Below are 21,457 nucleotides of genomic sequence, written 5' to 3' on the forward strand. Positions count from 1 at the left end.
GCGTCGTGCTCCTTTTAACTTTTCCTAAAAATTGGCAGGACTGGACCGACTTGTTTTATGCCGACTCCAAACGACATCTGCAAAGCAGATGAGTTTTCACTGAGAGTTTTTCATGGCAGAATTACACTCGGAATGCTTGCAACACACGATGCCTGGAGAAGATAATCTACCCGTGCACATTTGTTGCATTACATGACGAGTTCTTTCATCAAAACAAAATATCGCAACGATATCACATCGCGTCTTACAATAACGATATGAAACATCAATTTTATTGAAGAATTTTAGTAAAATTAAGTAAAATTCATTTATCAGCTCCACATTTTTTGTTAGATTAAAATTTCGATGTTGTTTTGTCCGGGGCGTGAACCCAGCGTCTTCGGGTTCGCTACCATCACACCACGGCGCCTCCTATTAGATGGAAATATTTAGGTCTCAACCCCGGTATGGATGAAGATGAAGGTCTGCTTTTGTGCAGATCGTTCTGGTGATCAAATCTCTGAATGTGACCGCACGATATCATCATAATACTTCACAAAAATGTCTTCTTTCGAGCATTGCAATTAGGGGCGGTTCTGTGTCAAACAATCAATGCTATCAATATAGTGTTCATCACATTATATGAGTAGGAAGAAACTTCATATAAAAATAATTCGTTTTGGTGTGGATCTTTAAATATTATCACATTTGAATTACACTTGGATATAAATTTAACGAAACTTAAAGTTTGTGTTCCTTTTCGAATTGTGGTATGCATAATTAAATTTTGCTACCGCCGAGGGGCGATCCCCTCAGCCCTTAATATCTCAAGTAAATATATTAAAAAAGTAGAGAAAAATGCAAACTTTCTTAAAATTTTTTTAAAAAGTGTGTAAAATTAAAAAAAAAAATTCAAAAGGGGTTTAAATTATTTTCAAATTCACATTTAGTACTGTTCGTAAAGTGAGAACTGCTAAATTCAATCGCACGTTACACAAAATATACATATAGCAATTTATAGTTAGGGATTGATTTTGTTGCTTTTACTCATGTACAGTGTATGAGTTTTTTTTTGCCCTCACTTTTAAGCAGATGTATTTCACTTGTATCAAAAAACATTTTTGGGATTTCGGCCTTGCTGCGTTTTTGCTTTTTCCAATGTTTCGTTTTTTTCGTACTACAATTCTAGTTTTTTTGCGCTATTCGCATGTGTATGTGCCCTTCAGAATTTTTACCTATGTACATTCATATGTATGTATGTACATTATTTTCTTTTTAGTACTTTTTTTTGCTGCCTTACGTCGCTAGTTTTTAATTAGATACAAGTGGCGAACTGAATTCATTTCAGAGCTCATTCAAGCGACACAAAAAGAACCATCCATACAAACCTAGAATATATGTGGACTGAGAAAAAAATGACATTGCACAGATACCTAAAGACCTAAATAGAAAAAATTTAGTGTGTGCACAAAATAAATGTTGGAAAATTATAAAGACTTTAGGGATGATAATTTTATAAATTTTTGCAATATCGGGATTTTCGAGATTTTCGGGATTTCATATGGCAATTTGGCAAATGTAAGATTGTTGCTGCGAATGCTGGAAAATCCTTGCTTTACATGTGTACATATATAAAATTAATAGATTCTGACATTTATTAAGCAAATCTACTAAACAGATTAATCTAGTGCAAGTTTTACAATAAAACATTGATATTTTCAAAATACTATTATATATGAATTATTAAAGATTTTTGCTTATCCGTTACTTCAAGCAGTTCAGGTTTGATTATCCTAGAAGAATCACAAACAAATTATTGCTCCCTAAGCTCCTCTCTTCTTATACTCATCCCGCAGAGTACTAAATATTTACAGTCTCTTTCCAGACGATTTTCAGACTCATAAGCGAATAGTTCTTTGCTCTAGTTTGATAGTGATTTTAGAATTAGAATGGAGTCATACCGAAATTTTTAACTGACCAGTTTCATAAGCATGGACGAGTTAATAGCTTCAATTTTTAAATAGCTAAACTCGAGTTAAGAGCTGGGCTGCTACACGCAATTTCAAATCTCGAAAAGCACGCAATTTTCGGCATTTAATCTCGGGATTTTCAGGGATTAGAAAAAATCAATGCCATTCGTTTTTTTGTAAGCGTGGGTGTGGGTGCGAAAAATGCAAAAAACTTGCAAAAATATATGGAAATAAATTGAGAGAATGTTGTTCGAAAAAAACCTATTAGCAAGTTTGGTGACAAGTGTAGAGGTTTTTACGCTTATGAGTACGTATGGACGCATTCATACCTACATATATGTACCCATATATGCACCTACGAGTATGCAAACAAAAAGCGGGTAATCTTCCTTTATTAGTTCTAATAAAATAAATTTTTTTAAAAATCAGCAATCGAAAACTTAGTTGGTGAATCATTGATATTCTTTATAGCTACCAAGGAAGTTTAAACATTGGTTTTTTTCTTTAATATTTTTAACGAAATTGGACTGATCCACTTCCGAAAAAGAAAAAAAACAAACAAAAAAAGAAGAAAAAATAGCTCCCAGGAGATTTTAGGTCGAGCTTCTCTTCCCATTTGCATCGTCCTCCTTTTTAGTTGTTTCTGCAAATTGGCGAGATGGTGCCTACAGGTTTATGCCGCTCCCAAACGGCATCTATTAGCCAGATGCGTTTTCATTCCGAAGCTTTCAGAAACGCACTCGGAGTGTTTGCCAAATCACTGCCGAGGGGCGACCACACTTAGAAAAACTTTTTTCCAGTTGAAAAAAACTTGTTTCTAAATTTTTAATATTGCTTTCCTCGGGCTTTCAGCTGCAGCCAAAAGAAAGTCTCATCATCGTTCGTTCAAGTTCATACCCTTCTTTCAATTAATAACATTGATTTGAGAGGTCGGTTCTTTGTCCAATTCCAGAAAAAAAGTATTCCAAATATTGACCTACAAGAAAGGCTACCTATGAAGCCAATTACAAAAACAAAAAAAAAGAAGTATCGTAGCTGCGAACCGCGATAACAAACTACCAAACTACCCTATTTACAGGAAAATCGGACAGTTAGTTTGCGGACGACAACGAAACGCGAAGATTATACACAATAGATTTACAGCTGCGAGCACGAAAATAGCGGTGGCAATTTTTAACAAATCCCATTAATTATATTCGTATCATCTTATCTTATTTTGATAGGAAAAAAATTTCATTTTCATAAAGTGTTCAGCTAAAAGTGCAATACAATCACAAAAACATTTTCAAATAATTTTGAAAATTTAAGAAGTTTTCATTAAAATTTCAAGCTTTTATTTAAAAGCTCCAGATTTTTTTGGAATATACAGCTTTTTAGCATAGTCAGTTAGTCTAATTAGTCTAATAGAGCATAAGTTAAAAACATACTCAAAATTCGCATCGAAATTTTGATAATTTGTTTAGAGACGGTGTTTTTTTTTTTTTCATATGAATGGTGCATAGCTACATTTTTTTATATCAAAGAAAATCTGAAACACCCTCCGGAAAAAAATTAACCAACGCGAGTTTTGGAAGACCTTTGACTTGCACTTTGTTAGACTAAAACTGATTAAGTAAACTTACAACTATTCTCTAATATCAATTACAAAAACTGATTAAGCTAAAAAACTGCTTCCCAAAAAAACTTCAAAAAACTCTAAGCAAAAAGTTCGAAATTTTCGTACAATCTTCTCGAATGTTCTCGAAAATGCGTTTGCATAGTTTCAGTTCCACAATTCTTGCATTTTTGTATTCTTATATTATCGAAAATAAAAAATGAAAAATATAACTGATGAAATTTGCCATAAGTCGCCCCTTCGTATTCACAACTGTATAATAGATAATAATAACGGTTTAACAAACATGAAGAATTCCTTACTATTTTGGGATTTAAATCTGTGGAACCGCAATAGTATTATAACTAATAAAACTTTAGCTGGTTTACAACTATAGAGTTGAGTTTGGCTATTATTCTCGAAAATATTCAGGTATTCTTAAAACGGATTTATAAGCATTGCATAACAGTTTTTAACTATATCCTGCCACCCCTTTCTTTAAAAGCGTTTCACCCAAATTTTAGCTTCGCCTAGCAACTTTTTTTTTTGTATGGGTACCAACCCAGTCTAATGTACATGTTTCCGTTTGTATTCATTACGGGTCCACATTTGTCAACAATTATTTTTAATCATATTTATATATGTACGAAGAGATTTCAAACATGTAACATAAATGTTTGCAAATTTACTATACGCGTGTGTGTGTGTTTTGAATGAATAATCAGCCCAATCACGCAATCCATCGTAGACTGCTTTTTCGGGAAAGTTACGAAATTGCTATCATGCGATTCGACCGTGTTTCCGAACGTCTCCGAAAGTAATAATTAAATTCGAAATTCGTACAGTGGCATCACTGAATTCACTCGGAACGTAAACTTTTGACGTTTATTTGAAATTTTCTACGACAAGTTCTTGCCAACGGAGAAAATTTACGAAATGCGAAAAATATTTAAAACAAACAGCCCAATCACGCAATTCATCGTAACAATGTTACGAACCCCGAAAAAACAGTCTACGATGGATTGCGTGATTGGCCTGAATGACTTTAAAGCAAAAATTTTGTTTTACAATATGACATGGCGTATACGTAACCTTGATTTGCGCATGGAACTGTGTGCCTGCCAGAGATCTGCTTTCAGTACTAATAAAATTAGTGCACTTAGTCATGAGCCGAAAAATGTGTGTCTAAATGTGTACTTAGTCAAGTACAGACAAATACTATGAGTGATTAGCACATAAAATAGAAAATACATACGAGTGCCCCGTAACACATATGTCTCAAACATATATGACATTGTTGAGTATAAACTGATATCATAGTCGCTTTAACTCAGTAGCACTTTGATTTCGTGTGTAATACACTGTATACTTCGTTTATCATCGGTTTAACTTTGGCGCTGTATTCAGTTTAGTTTCGTGTACATCGTTGTGTTGCTAGCGTCAGAAGACTGATATGACTTTATTCATTTTATTGCACTGTAGTCTTACTTATTCCAATTAGTGTTTTCGTATAACACAGTTGACTTTCTTGCTCAATAAGTCAATTGAGTACTGAACTGTTTCGTGGCTTATGTGGCGGTTATTCATTTTACGAAGAATGACTATGTAAATGTGTGTTAGTGGATATAAGTGCTTGATATTCTTTGTTTGCATATGCACTAATACTCATTTTTTTGTTATTCCACTAATAAATTTAAAAGATGAATACGTGCAGCTCACTGAGAGCTCACAGAGAAAACGAGATAAAAGCTAATTTAACTGAACCATCTATCGAGGTATACGTACAGTAGCAAACACGAAAATAGCATTGGCAAATTTTACACAATGTCGTAAATTAGGTGCTCCTTTTTTATTTTCTATAATTTTAGAAAAACTTACATGAATTTAGTAACTAAAACTATGCAACCAAACTCAAAAACATCATACAAACAGACAAAATTGGTTAATTCGTTGTAGTTCTATATATAGAACAAAAACAGCAACAAAACCAAAGTTTCTTTGAAAACCGCCGTACCAAGCATAGCTTCAACACATAATTGCATAAGAAGTATGCAATGTGTAAAAGATTAATAAAATATGCAAAAAGAAGGCAATTGGGAAAAACTTTACAACAACTAAGGCATGACGTAGCTGAATGCGTTTATAACCATTTCAACTATCGTAGGAGTGCGGGTTCGACTCCCACTCCCGGGAGAAAAGGCTTTGAAGAGATTTACAAGGTATAATCGAAACAGCTGTCGCCTTGTCCGTCTTGATGTCACGTTGTTTAAATTTTTCCCAAATTATTAAATAAACTCAAAAACTTTTACGGAAAATTTTAATATATCAGAATTTTTTCGAGTATGCAGTTTTGTAGCCAATTCAAATTTAGTCTAACAAAGTTCAAGTCAGAGATTTTTATTTTTGTTGCTGTTGTAGCGAAAAGACACTCCTTGAAAGGTTTGGGAATTCTTATCATTGTGATGGTCATTTGCCGGATAACGACCCGGTACGTTCCGGTAACAAACCCCATTAAGGTACAAGCCCGACCATCTCGTGAACGATTTAATATGACCACAGTGACAATTGGGTTGGAACAGCTATAAACTGCGCTGCTTCTCTGTTTTTATTTTCAATAATTGAAGAAGAAACTGCTATAAATTTTGAGGATGTAACTTTGCACAGTAATTTCAAAAATTTTATCGAAAAAATACGAAAATACGAGAAAGTTATATGAAAATTTCGAACTTTTTATTCATAAATTTTTCGAATTGGATTTTTTTGTGTTTTTTTTTTTTTTTTTTTGGAAACGTCTTCGAGATTGATTTGTCTAGTTTCAGGGACGAAATTCATGGCAACTTTCTGTAGCCATTGTCATGGCCCGCCTTTGGTTTATATGCAGAATTTATGTAGTTTCTGCTATCACCAACCTCTTTCCAAGCTGTCCGACTTTTTCCACTTCTTCCCGCCAAGTTATTCATATATTCGTTCGCTGAGATGATTTCATTGTGAAGTCGAATAATCGTCAGATTAAAACAAAACCCAAATTGTGCTTTACTTCGTGTTCTCAAGCTCATAAAACATATCACACCTAAATAATTGAGGCTAATAGCAACAAGAATAAACCTAAAAAGGTAATTTTTTTAAGAGAAAATCCTTCGATTGAATATTTAACCACAAAGAAGTCATCCTTTTACCCAATAATCTTCACCTACTCATTTCTAAGACACATAGCTTGATATCGATAGTTTAGATTTTTTATACAAAACCCAATTTTATTTCACTTAGGCAATTCATAAGAGTGTCGTATTCATGTAAAATTTCAAGATTTAAGTTGTTTCAATGGTTTCCAATATATAATTTGAATAAAGCATAGCATATACGGCGAATAGGAGACTTTGTGAATTGTACAACAATTTAAATAATAAAATAGTACAACATACATAACCTACAATCGAATGTTGATTTGTAACATACTTAATATTTTTCGAAAGGCCTAACTTTTTATCTTCGCATACGACATAAAGTTGCGTCCAATTAGGGCTCACTAACGTAGAACAAAATACCTCTATCTAACAATTAATTAGATAACTTCATGAAAAAACCAACTGGCAGCTCAGCATCATATTCGTTGTAAGTTTTTAGGTTTCACGTTGTTTTCATGGTTCACATACGAAATTTGATTCAAAACTGGCACATTCGACGTAAGTTTTCTAAATTCTAGTTCGAAATCGTTTTATGCCGTCCAAACAGAGTAAGCTATCTTCTTAGCCAATACAGCTTTTGAGCACAGAAATTGATAGCGTTTTGAGAAGAGGAATTTATATTTTTTATATATAGATATATCTTAAATTTTTGTTTTCGGTGTAATTCTAGTAAATTTGATAAATCTTCATTTGCAAATAAGTTAAGATGTACTGTTAATCCATTTTTCCATTTTTAAGTTAATTTTCCACTTATGACACTTTTTTTCTTCTGCCGAATTTCTCCCTCATACTCTCTATCGACCCTTCCTTCCGCTTGCACTCCTTCTCCTTCTATATGTTAGTTATGTACCTTTGCCTCTATGCCTACTTTTGAAGACTTGATCCAATTTTCGGAATAAGTCCGCTCCCTCCGTCTGGCAATACGCAGCACAGCTGGGCTTTGTTTTGCACACGGCCAGTGCGGCCAAGCGCTTCACCTTTAACCCCCTAAAAACCTTTGTAATTTTCCTTACACCGAACCTTCTTTTCTCCTTTTCGCCTTTTTTATACATTCTCGGTTTTTTCTGTTTCTCTTTCTAACTCGTCCTCTCCTTTTCTTTCTTCCTTTAATTATACCCAGCTGTACTTGTACACAGGGTATTATAACTATGATTGGATAATGGTTGGTTGTACACGTATAAAGGAATCGAGACTTCCGTATATCAAAATTATCAGTATCGAAAATAAATTTGATTGAGCCATGTCCGTCCGTTCGTCTGCCGTTAACATGATAACTTGAGTAAATACTGAGATATCTTCACCGAATTTGGTACACGAGCTTATCTGGACCCAGAATAGATTTATATTGAAAATGAGCGAAATCGGATGATAACCACGCCCACTTTTTATATACATAACATTTTGGAAAACACAACAAACCTGATTATTTAGTGAATAATACACCTAGAATGTTGAAATTTGACGTGTTGACTGATATTGAGACGCTTGATAAAATATCAAAAAAAAATTGTAAATGGGCGTGGCACCGCCCACTTGTGATAAAATCAATTTTACAAATATTATTAATCATAAATCAAAAATCGTTCAACCTATCGTAACAAAATTCGGCAGAGATGTTGCCTGTACTATAAGGAATGCTTTGAAGAAAAATTAACGAAAGCGGTTAAGGAACACGCCCACTTTTATATAAAACATTTTTAAAAGGATAGTGGACGAATAAAATAAGCTATATCTTTGCAAAGAAGAACTTTATATCAATGGTATTTCATTTACCAAGTGGATTTATAACAATAAATGGGAAAAACTTCAAATTAAAAGAATGGGCGTGGCAGCGCCCTTTGTATGACTAAGCAATTTTCTATGTTTCGGGAGACATAACTCGAAGAAAAATTAGTTCAGAATAGAACCATATGTATATGTATTATTGCGCAGCCTTGTAACACTATTATGCACACAAAACAAACAACAAAAGCATTTCAAGTGAACAGCTGGGTATGTAATGTTCGGTTTCACCCAAACTTAGACATCCTTACTTGTTTTTAATTTAACTAATAGGACAATTAAAGATATATTTAAACTAGGGATGAGGCTAACTCGTAAAAATAACCAGAATTGGAATCAGACTTTTCAAATTTGCTTTATCGGAATCAGGGCCAAAATCGAAGTTAGAAGCAGTGTACAATAGTCCCATCATCATTAGTAATTGGCGCTTAGCCTTCATGCGATCTTGGCCGTCGTGTAACAAGTAACTCGAAAAAATTTCCACTCCAAGGTACTTTCACAACAAATCACAAAAAGCCTTTTCACTTATCGATCTTAAAATTTCGGTTACAAGCCGTCAGAACTCAATATAAATCGAATGCTCCGATTTTTCAGATTCGGAACCAAAGCTTCGAAATATTCCTAATATATACATATGCATTTTTATAAATAAACTCAACTGCATTTCACTTAATTAATTTTGCAAAATAGAGATGATGTGATGATGGCGATTACAACATGTTGCGTAAACAAAGAAACAATGTTGATGATGTTGCTAGAAGACATAAACGCAACCAGCCGCTGAGTTTTTAACAGCGATATGATGATATTGGTGATATATGTAGTATGTTGGTGGTCTTGTAGTTGAACATGTTTGTAAGCAAAAATAGCAGAAAACGGAACTGAACTCACCATAACACCAACAGGATGCCGAACCAGGCGGCTTAAAAGGCGATGTGCTATTATTATGCTGATGTTGATGCGATTGCTGGTGATGTTGAGCGAGTACATGCGCATGCGCATGCACATGACTGTGTTGTTGTCCACTGCTATTTGGCGTTAGAATACCAGTAGGTGTTGCTGAACCAATTGCGGCTGTATTAGACAACCGATCGCTATTTGGGCTGTTGTTGTTGTTGTTATTATTATTATTAATGTTATTATTGTTGATAGTGGTGCTAAGACTTTGTGTTGAAGATTCACGTTGTAATTGGTGTTGATGATGCTGTTGTTGCAACTGTTGTTGTTGCTGATGTTGCAAATCCATCTGGTGATTATTATTAGTATGATGTATATTAAAAGGATTTTGGGATATGAAATTATTTAAAATGGTTGGCGGCGACGCGGATGGCGGCGACGTTGCTGTTGTGCTGCTGGTGGCGCTAACAACGGCACCAACACCAGCAACACCGACGGCGGCACTACTAGCCGTCGCAGCCATATCAGTGAGTAACGATTTTTTAGTTGGTGATGTGATTGGCGATGATGTCAACGATATGGAATGCTTATTGACTAAATGCTGTTGCACCGCTGCTGCTGCTGATGCTGCTGCTTGCTGTTGTTGATGTTGCTGTTGTTGCTGCAGTTGTTGTTGTTGCTGTTGCTGATTAAGTTGATTGTGTTGATGATTATAATTTTTATGCAAGTTATTGGTTATGTTGTTATGACTGCTATTGCTGGTACTTCCGCCGCCGCTACTCACAAAATTTGTTGGCGATAACGAAGGCGATTTGGCCATGTGCGCATGCGCGTGTTGCAACTGTTGTTGCTGATGCAGATAATTCAAATGCAGCTGATGTTGTTGACGTTGTTGTTGCGCATACAAATCTATATGACTTAAAAATTGTTGCGCTGCACTAGCGCCACCAATCAAATCAAAAGCATTACTCATTAAATTTTCTGCTGAATTTGTGCGATTTATTTGCATTTGCAATTGTTGTTGTTGTTGTTGTTGTTGTTGTTGTTGTTGTTGATGTTGTAATGCTGCTGCGGGCGTATTAGGTTGACTCATATTGCAAATGAACAACTTTTTATTTTTTATATATTTTTTTTTATATTTAATACGGCGTTTGTTGTGGTATGTTGTTGTTGTATGTAACGTTTTATGTTTATTCTATGCGAATGTTTGGTAGGTACTTATGCCGTGGCTTCTTTGAGCTTTCAGTCTTTCAATTTAAAATTGATGTATGTGTAATATAATTAAAAAAAAATGGGCGTGGTTTCTTGCTAATGGCCGGAATTTGTGTATAGAATATTTCTTACTTTTAGAAATGTTTCCTTCTTTTTTTGTTGGCGTCCAGTTGATTTGTGCTTAATTCGCTTTGTTGTGCTCTTCTTGTGACAAGCAAACGCTCTTGAGGTTTGTGTTTCTTCTCCACTTTTCCTTTGATTAGTTGTGCTTAATCAAAAGCCAGTGTGAATGGTTACTTCTTATTTAAGTTCAATTATGTTTTTTGTTAATCTTTTAGTTCTTCCATTTAGCGTGTTTACTTTGTTATAGCTCCGTTTTGTCAATTTTTTGTCAGCTATGGTTTGTGTCTTTGCTAGACTTTTAAGTGCTGTGCTTAATTTGTTGTTACACATTTGTGTTAGAGCAATATTCGTAGTTGTTGTTGTTGGTTGTTGCACGTAATATGTATTTATGAGCCTTATCGTCCCATATCATAATTTAGACTGTGCTATATACACATAAGTACATAGTACATATTCATATATAATAATGTAGTATCTATTTGGCGGTTTCTTAGAAATCTCTCAAACTTTTTTTTAGCATCAATTGAGTACGCGAGCCGTAAGCGTAATATTTGTGGAGAAAAAGAAATAGAAAAACAAAAATTGAAAGATTACTTCATTGTTCATTCTTTGCATGGTTCATTTTGTTTTGTTTTTTTTTTTAATTGTGTGGATATTCTTTACACGCACAATGAGAGTTTGACTGATGTAGATGTTGTTGATAGGAAGCGATTTGTTTTTGTTTATTTATTTTTTTTTTGTGCTTTTTGTTATTACAGTTGGCTGATGTCGATATGGCTTTGATGCTTATACAGTAGTGAGAGAGAGAGCTGATTTCAAGAGTAGCGGTGATGTTTTGATGATTTTAGTGACGTTTTTTAAGTACATTTAATGATTTCAATGATTTGATGATTTTAGTTTTCTTTTTTTTTTAATTCGCTTTAAATGTTATTAGTTAAACTGCGAAGTGATTTTATTTGCTGTTAAAAAGTGGTGTAGTTTCGTAGAGATGAGCTTATTGTGGCTGTTATATATGTGACATATGTATATATATATTTTTTTAAATTTATATGTATATATTTAGTTGAGATTGAGTATAAGCGACAACGACAACAACAACAACAACGATATAAAAAAAATTTTGTTTTGTATAAATTATTATAATTATATATTTAATTTTTTATTTATACACAGCAGCAGCTAATTTGACTTCCATCGATTTCAGGTGCAAGTTTTTGTATGTATGTACGTTTATGTATTATGTAACCATATATATGCATGTAGTATTGAGCAGTTGCGTTATATAAGTGAACCCCATGTTAAAGGCGCAAGTGTTTATTTGATAAATTTGATAATTGCATGTTGTATAAGATAAAATTGTGTATGATGACAGCATGTACATTCATATATATGTAAAACTAATGTAGATTTAAATGTATATATTTAGTAATACATAGACATATAAATATGTATGTGGAATATATATGCATTAAGAGTTCGATGAGTACAGCAAAAATTGTAAATAACACAGGCCGACAAAATTTAACCAACATTCAGACTCATAAACTTGACTATATATGTCCAAAGGTTTATGATGCGTTGAATACAAATCTGCCTATGAGCTCTGTTTTCGAGATATTCTACCCTAGAAGTGCAAAAAAAAAAAAATACACAGTTTTTGCCCATATTTGAGGTTATGTATTGCAGATGTTTTCTTGCACTAAAATAATAGGCTGGCATCTTTAAGTAGAAGTCTTATTCTTTCAAATGGCGTTGAGTTTGCTCAAATATCATTTTTGTTTTCGCTGAGATCTCGCATTTTGAAAAATTCATGTTTTTAAATTTTCCTACACCTGAAAATCGATTGAGATAACATAGACATCATATAGTCCATTAGTAATTCTCTTGAATTGAGTCTTATTTTTCTTAAAATATGCGTCTAAACTCGCTGTTCCCAAGGTTAGGTGGGTTTGCCTGCTTGTGGTGTGGTAAGGGTGGTTTCTAGGGGTTAGGGCTGTGTCTTGGTATCCTAGGGTTAGATAGTGTACGGGTGTGCTGAGTTAGCACACTTATGGTGTGATACAAAATTTTAAGAAAAACAAGACTTAATTCAAGAAAATTACTAATGGACTATATGACGTCTATGTTATATCAATCGATTTTCAGGTGTAGGAAAATTTAGAAACATGAAAATTTCAAAATGCTATATCTGAGAGAAGAAAAATTATATTTGAGCAAACTCAACGCCATTTGAAAGAAGAAAACTTGCACTTAAATATGTCAGCCTACTATTTTGGTGAAAGAAAACATCTGCAAGGCTACATAACCTCAAATATGGGTCCAAAATTGTGTTGCACTTTTAGTTTAGGATATCTCGAAAAGCAGAGCTGATAGAGCAAGTTTGAGGCCAGATTTAGATTCATTGCATCGAAATCCTTCGAGAATATATAGACCGGTTTCTCGGTATGAGATTCTGTCGGCCTGCGTAATTTTTGTAAAAATACAACTCTCACCAAATATGAGCTTAAACACTTTTGTTGCACATTTTATTTTAAAGTTTATTTAAAAGTTAATTTTACTTATAATTAAATATGTCATTATTTATTTAAATTATATGATTTTGCACGTCGACATATTTGTTTTAAAGCACGGTGCAACAGCTTTCAAAGTTCATACATATTTATGTAAAATATGCAGTAGACCGTTAAGCGTAGAATGTGTTGAGTTATGAGTGATGGTTGTCATATTTACATTTATGTATGTTTGTATGTGGTTATGTTCTTTTGATATTAATGATAATGGATGACATTTATACATAAGTAATACTTATATATATAAGTAATACTTATTAAGTATATATAATATTATTAAATCGCACAAGAAATTTTACTACATTTCATCAGTACTATATTTTTATAATATTAACTATATAGAAGATATGTATGTATGTAAATTATGAGGACACACCAAAAAGTGTTGCGTTTTTAACGGAATTATAGTACCTACTTGGTATATTTTAAGACTGCTTTATAAACAGTAGCGCACACGAAAAAAACAGTTCAAATTTTTAACAAATTTCAGCCAAATACCTTTTTTTTATTTAATCTCGAAAACATTGTAGAAAAAAAATCAAAATTTCGAACTTTTTATTTAAAGTTTTCTGAATTTTTTTGAGTATGCAGTTATTTAGGCCAATCAATTTTTTTCCGAAGTGTGTTTTATAATATTTTCCAGGAATACATTTTAATAGTTATTTTCTTTTTTTAAGTCAAAAAAGTCTGGGTCAAAAAATTTTCCTAGGTGAAAGTTCATGGGATCCTGGGTATACTCATAGCATTTTAATGACGAATCATGCATGCATTTCATTTTTCGAACGTTTTTCAAAAAAATTCCCCAATAAAAGTAAAACCCGGACTTTTATTTTATAATTCCGAAGATAAAAGTTAAGTCCGGACTTTTATTTTTTCAAGCACAAATACGAGTTGGGCCTCATAGCTATGGAACTACTCATCCAAATGAAATGAATTTTATACCAGTATATTTTTCAAAATTTGATTTGAAACCTAAATAGTCATTTGAAAGTAAGCAATATCAGAAATTTGTCTTCGAAAAATTATAAGCAGCCCTCGTAGGACCCTATTTAGACCTTTCTAAAGTAAACTTGCATAAATTTCTTGGTCACTAACTTTAACTCAATTGCGTTAAAATTTGATACACCGCTTTTTGTTGAAACAAGATGGATTCTGATGGAAAAAAACTCGTCTCATTTGGATGAACCTTTCCATAGTTATAGCGCCGGACTTAAAATATAAAAGTCGGCATTTAACTTTTATTTTCGGACTTATAAAACGAAAGTCCGCATTTAATAATTACTTTCGGTCTACGAAATTATAAGTCCAAAAATAATTTTTTCTGAAGGGTTTTATTTTAAAAGGAACAACAGTTTTGGGTCCTTGGTATTTTCTACCATACAAACGACACATAGCTTTATATTTTATATGGAGTATAATCTGTGGCACCCTTAGAAAAAAATTTAGAGACTTAAACTTTTTACTTGTGAAAACTGATTAGCCTAAAAAACAGCAAAATTTAAAAAAAATTGAAAGCTCTAAATAAAAAGTTCGAAAATTTCGGTAAAATTTTCATTTTTTTTTTTCGAAAATGGGTTTGAAATTTGTTTTTGGAGGTGGGACATATTTTCGGAGACAACAAAGTTCTGCGTAAAAATCGCCAACATAGCAAGTACATTCAATTTATTTTGCTCTCGCTCCACTACAAAGAGCATATCGTTCGGCGTTTTTGTTCTGCTATTTGCTCAGCTTTGAAACGCGAAGTAGCTTATAGCAGAGCCTAATATATGCTATGCATTTTTTGTGCTACGTCTCTGCTCTATGCTCTGTTCATGTTAACAAGTGGAGCAAGGTCAAATAAAAAGCAAGAGTAGATTAGCTTTTTCAATCTATGATTTCAATACATCTATTGATATACAGCTGAGATATATTTCCGTTTTCCGTCAAACGGCTACTTATTCGTATGCACAGTTACAAAAACGATAGACCGAGTTGATTTTTGTGCTATATTTCGTAATAATTAAAAAAAAAAATTATTTAAAAAAATTTTGTTTCACTACTTCGGTGGAATTGTAATTTTGTACGAAATTATGCAGATTTGAATATAGTTTTGCGATAAATTTGGTTTTGTTGATTTTCTGACAGGGTGTATAATTGATATATATTGAAAAGATTTTCCGTCATCCCTTGTCAAGTTTCATTTAGAGATAAACCGCTTTCGACATCGTGCCATTTTCGCTGTCGTTTTTCGTTCTGAAAGGGCACAAGGCCGAAACTAGTATGTCTTCAAAACAAAATTTGACAAGGGATGACGGTAGGTAGTACCAATATACATTATTTAGCGATGCAAGGTCAAATGAACCTCACGGCTACAAATATTCTGAAAACATGATTGCTGTCTAAGGGTCGGCATAATCCAAAGATGTGTATATTTCTCACAAATTCATGGCTAGGCCGCAAATAATTAGAAGGATTTCTGGTAGGTATCTGAAAGTCCTAATAGTGTTAACAAAATAACGGTTCTCTCTTAACTAAAAACTAGAATCTTGTGTGCAGAGACAAATTGGAACATAATTGTTGAAGTTTTTTTTAGTTAATGGAACATTTACTTCCTTTACATAAATGGACCAAAAGAAACGAAAACTATATCTTTTAATAAAAACATTAACTTGGTGAATTTGGTATTCAAATTGTAAAATAATCACTATAAAACTTTGTATGAGAAACAAAAGTAAATAGTTGTAGCGCACTTTGCCGGACTTAGGTTAAAAGCTTATTTTTGCACTCTATTTTTGCATTCCAAGTTCGAACGATTGTTTTTTTAATTTTCACGATCTCTGGATTTAATTTTGCATAGTCATGGGGCTCTGAAGTATATTCTTAGTCTCAAGAATCTAGCTCTACGGCAAGTTACTCAATTAGCGGTAGCAAGATTCCACATGTTGGACTCTCTAAATATCTCTGAATATCTTGATCCCAGACCCATGTAAAAACTCTTTTATCCTAAATATTGCAGCTCTATAAAGCCCAAAGTTTCGTTCAAAGTTTCCCGTCTCTGGGTTATTGGGAAAGTCCTTAAAACTCGAAAGCAAAATTTCCAAGTTTGGACGATTGTTTTTTTTTTTAATTTTCACAATCTCTGGATCTAATATTGCATGCTCATGGCGCTCTGAAGTTTGTTCTTAGTCTCAAGAATCTAGCTCTACGGCAAGTTACTCAATTAGTGGTGTTGTAAATGGAATGTAATCTTCGTTAAAAGTTTTAAAACTTTGAGTTATAAGGAAGTTCTTTAAAATTCGATAGCAAAATTTCGAATTCCGGACGTTCGTTATTTCCACTATAACTGGGCCACCTAGCATAGTTTTTTCTCTCCTCACGTTAAATTGTCACCGTGTTTCAGCTCTCCAGCAAGTTACTCACAAATGAATTTCAAGAGTCTCCAATTTTGTATGGAAATTAGCAAAAAAAATATGAAACGGAAATAAAGGAAGTAAATAAAATAATTTAAAACAATTTTTAAGGTAAACGGTTTTATTGAGAACAATACTTACATGAATTAATAATAATACTAAAAGCTAGGAAATAATTAGGTAGGTCCTAGGTACTAGTCATCACACTACTCATCAATCTATGGCGTTGATCAGACAATTAAATAAAAGCGTTGGGCGCGTGAAATTTCGAAAAATGTGAGGCGTATCATAACCTTATTAAGGTTCAGTTGGTCTTATATATGACTATCAATAGAAATTTCACGCGCCCAACGCTTTTATTTAATTGTCTGATCAACGCCCTAGATTGATAAGGAGTGTGATGACTAGAACCTAGGACCTACCTAATTCTTTTCTAGCTTTTAGTATTATAATTAAATCATGTAAGTATTGTTCTCAATAAAACCGTTCAACTAAAAAAATTTTTTATTATTTTATTTACAAGTTTTTAGTCTTCATTTAATTGCTTATTATTTCTTATTCTATTTAGTTCATTTAGTGACTCATTATTACAAGGACTCTTTCCTGACAATTTGTTACAATCTAAGTCCTCAATACATAACCCTTCCAAAGACTTTACTTGACTCTGTGCCACGTATGCCTGTCCCTCCTCGAACTCAAAAATATTTTGATGTCACTTCTACCGGATTGTTTTTAACATTTGTTCCAAATATGAGCCAAATCGGACCACAAATACGGTTTTTTAATATCTCGATCTTTGCGCCACCTAGCGGCGATTTTTTTCATAAGTCGCTTTCTATTCTAATAATTGTTCCAAATATGAGCCAAATCGGACCACAAATACGGTTTTTTTTTAATATCTCGTTCCTTGCGCCATCTAGCGGCGATTTTTTCCATAGGTCGCTTTCTATTCATGTATGTATTATGTGTTCCAAATATGAGCCAAATCGGACCACAAATACGATTTTTTGAAATATTTCGATCCATGCGCCACCTATCGGAGTTTTTTTCTTATTATTGCATTGTCATCGGGTTCTGAACTATATTCCAAGTTTCAAGCTTTTAGCTTATCGGGAAGTTACTTAAATTTCAATTACAAAATTCGTGCCGCCCAACCTAAATAAAACCGTTTAAAAATACCCATATTTAAGTATATAATAGGCAAAACCTTTACGTTATTCAATACAAATGTTACACATATTTAAAATGACATAAATAAGCAGTAAAATTTCTTGTTTGACTTTTAATATGAGTTTTGTGTTTTCCAATTTACCGCTATTAAAATAAAGCTTTGTATAAGTTCAAGTGATATTTTTATTCTGTATATTTGCTCTGTTTCTTTAGCAGGCGCCTCCACGCTCAGACTCAGATGCACTCAACCGTTCCTTTTGTAATATATATATATATATATATATATATATTTTATATATTAGCATAAAAACGCGGTTGCTGCCTTGACGATTGGCTGACTGACCGACTAAACTTATTGACTCACTAACAATGAGGTTATAAAGCAACAATTAAAATACGCTGCTGGCGTAGATACAATGACGTAATTATGTATTATTGAAATGTGAATCAAATGTCTTAATTTCGCTTATACATATGTACATATGTATGTATGTATGAAGCATAAATTAGTGAATGTGTAGAAATAACTTGATATGCTCTGGGCGTTGCTTGTTTGCAATTTGTCACACCATCAACTGTTGAATGCTGTATGCTGCTGATTTGATGTCTCACTCGCTTAAAGGCAGGTCACACTTTGATGATTTGATTTCGATTTTGATGTTATGCACTTAATGATCTTTAACTCATTTGCTGCATTTATAATTTGATGAATGCAAATGTGGTTTTGGGTGTCTGTGCGTGTGTGTTTGCATGGTAGGTTTCAACCCATTTGTTCATATCACACTCGCTGTTTGCTGTCGTTGCTGATGTTTGTGCTGATTTTGTTATTAATGCTGGTTGGGCTCGCGTATGTCTTAAATGTCAAATGTCATTTGTGATTTTGAATTTCGAAGTCGAGTTTATGTTGAATTACTAATCACTGAATGTTGATGCATTTATGTATAAGTATGTGTATGCGCTTAGTGCTGTTGCATATAAAGTTTGATTAATTATGTGATGGGTTGCGTTTGGTATTTTGTTGATTTTTACATTTGGAAGCGTTTGTTTAATTCACTGGTACATATATTAATGTTTATGGTTTTTTAGGTAGCTCACAAATTTGCTTTAATATATGAGTTGATATGCACTGAATTCAAAAGTTGATCAATCGATAATACTCATTTTGTTGCTTCATGATATTTTGCACTTAGTCTAATGCGCGCACAATCACAAGAGGTATGATGTTAGTACGAATTAATTTTTAAATATCACTTGAGTTTTTTATGGTTTGTTTGTATTTTTTTATGAAGATTATGGTACGAGTATGATGTTCTCCTGGTAGATTTCTTTTTTTTATACAATTTATTGCTTACACTGGGAATGGTTCAGTACGATGTGCTAACTAAGATTAAAAAACATTTTTAAGTTGAAATATTTTGTTTTTTTTTTTTTTTGTTTAATTAAAAAAGTTTTTTTATTATTTAATTGAAATTTAATTTAAAAAATATATACGTTGAGCTGACATTTTTTTAAATGGATAGGTTTTTTTTTTTGTTAAATTTTTTTATTAATTTTAATTTATTTATTTTAGTTGTTATCATTTTGGTGTCCGCTTAGTAAGAGCTAGGTCTGCCAAACTCCCAAATACTGAACAACTTAAATTTACATACCCAAAAATGCATTATCCCAAGTATTTATCCTTTTTGGCGAGTATTAACTCTTTTGCTGAATTTATTCTATTCACAGAAAAGCTATTTTAGTGGCAAATTATGTATAACGCAACGAGTCATTTTTTCTCTTTCGAACCAAAATTCATATCATATAACAGCATTCATTCACTTCAGTGAGTGACATTAACCTATATGCATTTATACAATTTTTTGTATTATATGTGACCCGGTATATGAAAAGGTGGCTTATGACTAAAAAAAAACAGCTGTTTACAGTTGTTTCTCACAAAAAAAAAAAACAGCTGTTAACAGCTGTTTCTCGCAATTTCTTTTTTGAGTCATAAGCCACCTTTTCATAGACCGGGTCACATATATATAATTGTGAATGTGCATGTCAGTAACTGCGAAGCAACCGGTCAAGGCGTCATAAATAATCTGGCCCTAAATTTATGAAACTGCAGTTGTTCAGCTTGATCGGCGTCAGAAGCACAATAGCTGAATGATATTCAAAAACATAATTAAAGTTAAATGGCAACCCTTTCCAAATTTTTTTTTCATTAAAGTATTACTTCATCAGCTAGCTTTTCGGGAACTTCAACATTCATACTTCATACTCGTGAAAAGGTAGATGCCTTTATTCATTCAACATTCATACTTCATACTAGTGTAAAGTCAGATGCCTCTAACTATTCAGCCATGTGAATGCCCCTTAGCACGCTTTGTAATTGGTCTCTAAGTTTTACCGCGTTCGGCGGGGCATTAGTATGGCTGAGTAGTTAGAGGCGTCTACCTTTACACTAGTATGAAGAGCACGTCCTCAATGCCAATCTATGCGTCCAAAATCTTCCCTGATCTGCCCAATTATAATCCCTAATACAAAGCACATAAATGACTCCGAAAAGAGTCATATAAAAAGCAAATTATTATACGTAGTGGAAGTCTGATGAAACTGCTATTTAGGCTCACATGATGTTTGAAATAAAACTCATCTAAGACGACCCTGGCAAGAAGGAAAATACACACATTTTTTGGACTCTTAAATGAACTTAATGTAAATGCTCCAATTTAAGCGTCTTTTATGACTCTTTTTTGACTACGAATGTTTGCTGCGTACAAGCATACGTCGCATACTCTTCAAATATCATGAGAAAAATTTTATATATTTATTACCAAAAAAATAACGGGCATATGTCTACATATATCCAGTTTGAGTTAAGCTACGGAGGTCATTTTAATATGCTTTTGTACCTTAACAGGTGGCTTATAAACGTAAATAGAACAGAAGCTCTCTGATGCAATTACTCTTTTTTTTAAATTCCTATTATTAATATCACCGACCTTTTTTTTATCTTTTTTTTTTTTATAAAAGTATAAAGTTTGCGCAAAAGCTAAATTGCACAGAATTATTGAAAAACATTGATAGTTAATATTTTTAAAAGCAAAATTTTTAGAAAATTTTAAAATATGATTTAATGCATTTATATATTTCTTTTAATATTTATTGTAAACTAGGCCAACATGCATGTGGGTAATTGTTAAATTTTCTTGCTATTAAAAGGCATTTGTTTTGCTTTGTTGTCTATACTAATTTTATTTATGCATGAATGCCACTGATAATATGCTATATATGTAAGTAGTTAAGTATATGTATATACTCTTTTATATGTCTGTGTGTTTGAAATTAAATATTATTTTTATAACATTTGTACTTTGTGCTCCACTTAAAATTATTAAAACATAAAAAGCTGTAACTAAATTTCTTTCTATTCATTGCCCGCTGTAATTCTCACTTGAATAAAAAACAATCAATTTATTTTAAGTTTATCTTAGTATATTATATAATAATTATGTTATTTATCATTTTACTCATCTTTGTCTTTTCTGTATCGAGCCCTAACAATAACTTAAGTGAAACGAACAAAAGAAAAATTTTACAT

The 21,457-nt window shown here is 32.8% G+C and overlaps 1 protein-coding gene across 18 annotated transcripts in view; it reads right to left on the minus strand.

Moving 5' to 3' along the window:
- Positions 1-21,457, minus strand: part of ps (RNA-binding protein Nova-1-like protein passilla) — a 310,155-nt gene that overhangs the window by 54,210 nt on the left and 234,488 nt on the right. For 5 of the 18 annotated variants that reach the window (XM_067761211.1, XM_067761208.1, XM_067761206.1 and 2 more), the window contains one exon: positions 9,402-9,756. The exons of 4 other annotated variants lie outside the window; for them this stretch is intronic. In XM_067761211.1, the coding sequence (XP_067617312.1) occupies positions 9,402-9,756 (355 nt within the window). Of the gene's footprint in view, positions 1-9,401; positions 9,757-10,751; positions 11,249-18,013; positions 19,253-21,457 lie in introns of those variants that run through there. 9 more of the 18 variants (XM_067761209.1, XM_067761204.1, XM_067761203.1 and 6 more) reach the window with 6 other exon arrangements.

Source organism: Eurosta solidaginis, chromosome 1 (assembly GCF_040869045.1).
Source record: "Eurosta solidaginis isolate ZX-2024a chromosome 1, ASM4086904v1, whole genome shotgun sequence".
Classification (NCBI taxonomy): domain Eukaryota; kingdom Metazoa; phylum Arthropoda; class Insecta; order Diptera; family Tephritidae; genus Eurosta; species Eurosta solidaginis.